General features: G+C 58.9%; 1 protein-coding gene across 1 annotated transcript; it reads right to left on the bottom strand.

Annotated features, from left to right (window-relative positions):
* Positions 1-346: 346 nt before the first annotated feature.
* On the bottom strand, positions 347-2,121 carry LOC112121445 (cytochrome P450 2G1-like; the record flags this gene model as incomplete). Its single annotated transcript, XM_026646826.1, has 3 exons — positions 347-488; positions 1,060-1,247; positions 2,019-2,121. Coding segments are annotated over 3 exons (433 nt in total), but the record flags the coding sequence as incomplete, so codon positions are not given.
* Between the last annotated feature and the right edge of the window lie 3 nt (positions 2,122-2,124).

Below are 2,124 nucleotides of genomic sequence, written 5' to 3' on the forward strand. Positions count from 1 at the left end.
GAGCTGGGGATAGAACCCAGGAGTCCTGGCGCCCAGCCCCCTGCTCTCACCACTAGCCCCCACTCCCCTCCCAGAGCTGGGGTATAACCCAGCCGTCCTGGCTCCCAGAGACTAACCAGTAGACCTCACACCTTGAAGAACCGGGAATAGAACCTAGGTCTCCTGAATATTATGGACTGGCCCACACAGCTATCCATGGGCCGTGTTACTAGGTCAGACGATGGTGGAACCGTAGCTTTGCTAGGGCTGGTCAGTGGGAGAGGGGCGGCTCCTCGGCCCAGCCCCGGGACGACCAGCTCCAGAGAGCAGCGGGCGAGCGTTAAAGGCCACGAGGCAGGTTCTGTACCTGAGGAGAACGGCACGAAGGCGTCGTTCTTCTTAAAGCGGCCGTTCTCGTCCAGGAAATGCCCCGGGTTGAATTCTTCTGGGTGGCTGAAGTATTTCGCGTCCCGTAGGACAGAGCCCAGTAAGGGGAACACGTTGGTGCCCTGGGGAAATGGAGACGAGAGAGGTAAGAATTAAATACACCTGTATCTCTTCCAACCTCAACCTCCACCCACCCATAGGAGATATCCCGAGAGTGCCCATGAGAGCCGCTAGTCCGGAGATCACTATGGGGCATATCGTTTTATCTGAGTAAACGAGACATAAAGACAGTCTGGGATTCCCCCGACCCTGGTGTCCTGAGTCTCTGTAATCGCCGCAGTGGTGCCAGCGGTGGGATACATACCCACGCCTCCTTTGGCGAGACTGGAGGGTTCCGTAAAATCTTGACCCACGGCTGATGGTTGGGGCAGTCGGTCCCTTCCTCCGTGGGGCTGTTTATTCTCGGTTTGGGCGGATCGTTTATTGCTGTGACGCCGTTCTTGGGGGAAGTTTGTGTCGCCAGAAAGGGGGACGGATGTTTGCACCCACTGTCACTTTCTAGTCCCTACGGTTCTGGGGCGGTTCAGACAACCGGCGCTCAGCCCCAAACCACCTTTCCCTTTGCAAAAGCAACCCCTAAACCCGGGAGGTTTCGCGATTTCAACCCTGCCCGTTTGCCCCCCGGCCCCGCACCTTGGGGAGGGTGTACCCCCGGAACTGGGTGTCCCGGATCACGGTGTGCGGCACCCCCATGGGCACGATATCCGTCACCCTCTGGATCTCATGGATCACCGCATCCGTGTAGGGCATCTTCATCCGGTCCTCGCAGGCGGGGATGCGGTTGCGGCCGATGACGTGGTCGATTTCCTGGTGCACTTTTTCTGTGGAGAGGCCGGCAGAGCTCTGCGGGAACCGCGCGGGCACCACAGCCCCCAGGCCATGCGGGAGAGCGGCAGGGCCTCACGGCACTAAAGCCCCACCAATCCCGACGGGGCTGACCTGCGGAACGGCCTGCTGCCACGGGGGACTTCTACTGGCGCTGGCCACTGAAGCAATTAATAGTTAGAGAAAGAGCCGGGCACAGGGGAGGGAGAGGTCGCCAGTTGCCACCAGCGAGATTTCTGGGGCAGCCCAGGGCAGCGGTTGCAGATTTCGGTGGGGCTAACAGGGTGCGGGTCAGGGGGGTGTATTTGGGGCAGCGGCAGCCAACCCTGGCTGACGGAGCCCCCAACCTGCAGGTTTATCGGCCATGTCCATGGGTCGGGCGCTAGCAGTCACTGGAATCCCACTGCAAAGGGCTGGAACGAGTGCGTGCGAGTTTGCGTGTGACCCACACTAACCCGTCGAGCGGCCGGTCCTTTAGCAGAGGCAGTTTTTAGAGAGAGAGAGTTCTACGCAGAGAGAACTCACCAAGGGCCTCATTAGATGCACATTAGTGGGTCTGAACGCCACTGCCCTCTGCAGGGTGGGAATGAACTGCCTATGTGCCATAGCCCCTACACTGCAGTTAATGGAGATTCTCCTTATCAAGTGATAGGGGCCTGGGCAGAAGGATCTGGGTTTCATCCCTGCAGCCGATCACAAAAGCTCCAGGTAGCTCATGGAAACTCACATCCCACTCACTAAACGATCCAGCCTTTTCCTTCCTTTACCTTCGACTTCCGGGTGCTTCATGAGGAAGAGGAACCCGTAGCGCAGGGTGGAGCTGACGGTCTCCGTGCCGGCGAAGAACAAGTTGAGCGTGGTGAGCACCAAGTT

This window comes from Terrapene carolina, unplaced genomic scaffold (genome assembly GCF_002925995.2).
Source record: "Terrapene carolina triunguis isolate 2854851 unplaced genomic scaffold, T_m_triunguis-2.0 Scaffold45187, whole genome shotgun sequence".
Lineage (NCBI taxonomy): Eukaryota > Metazoa > Chordata > Testudines > Emydidae > Terrapene > Terrapene triunguis.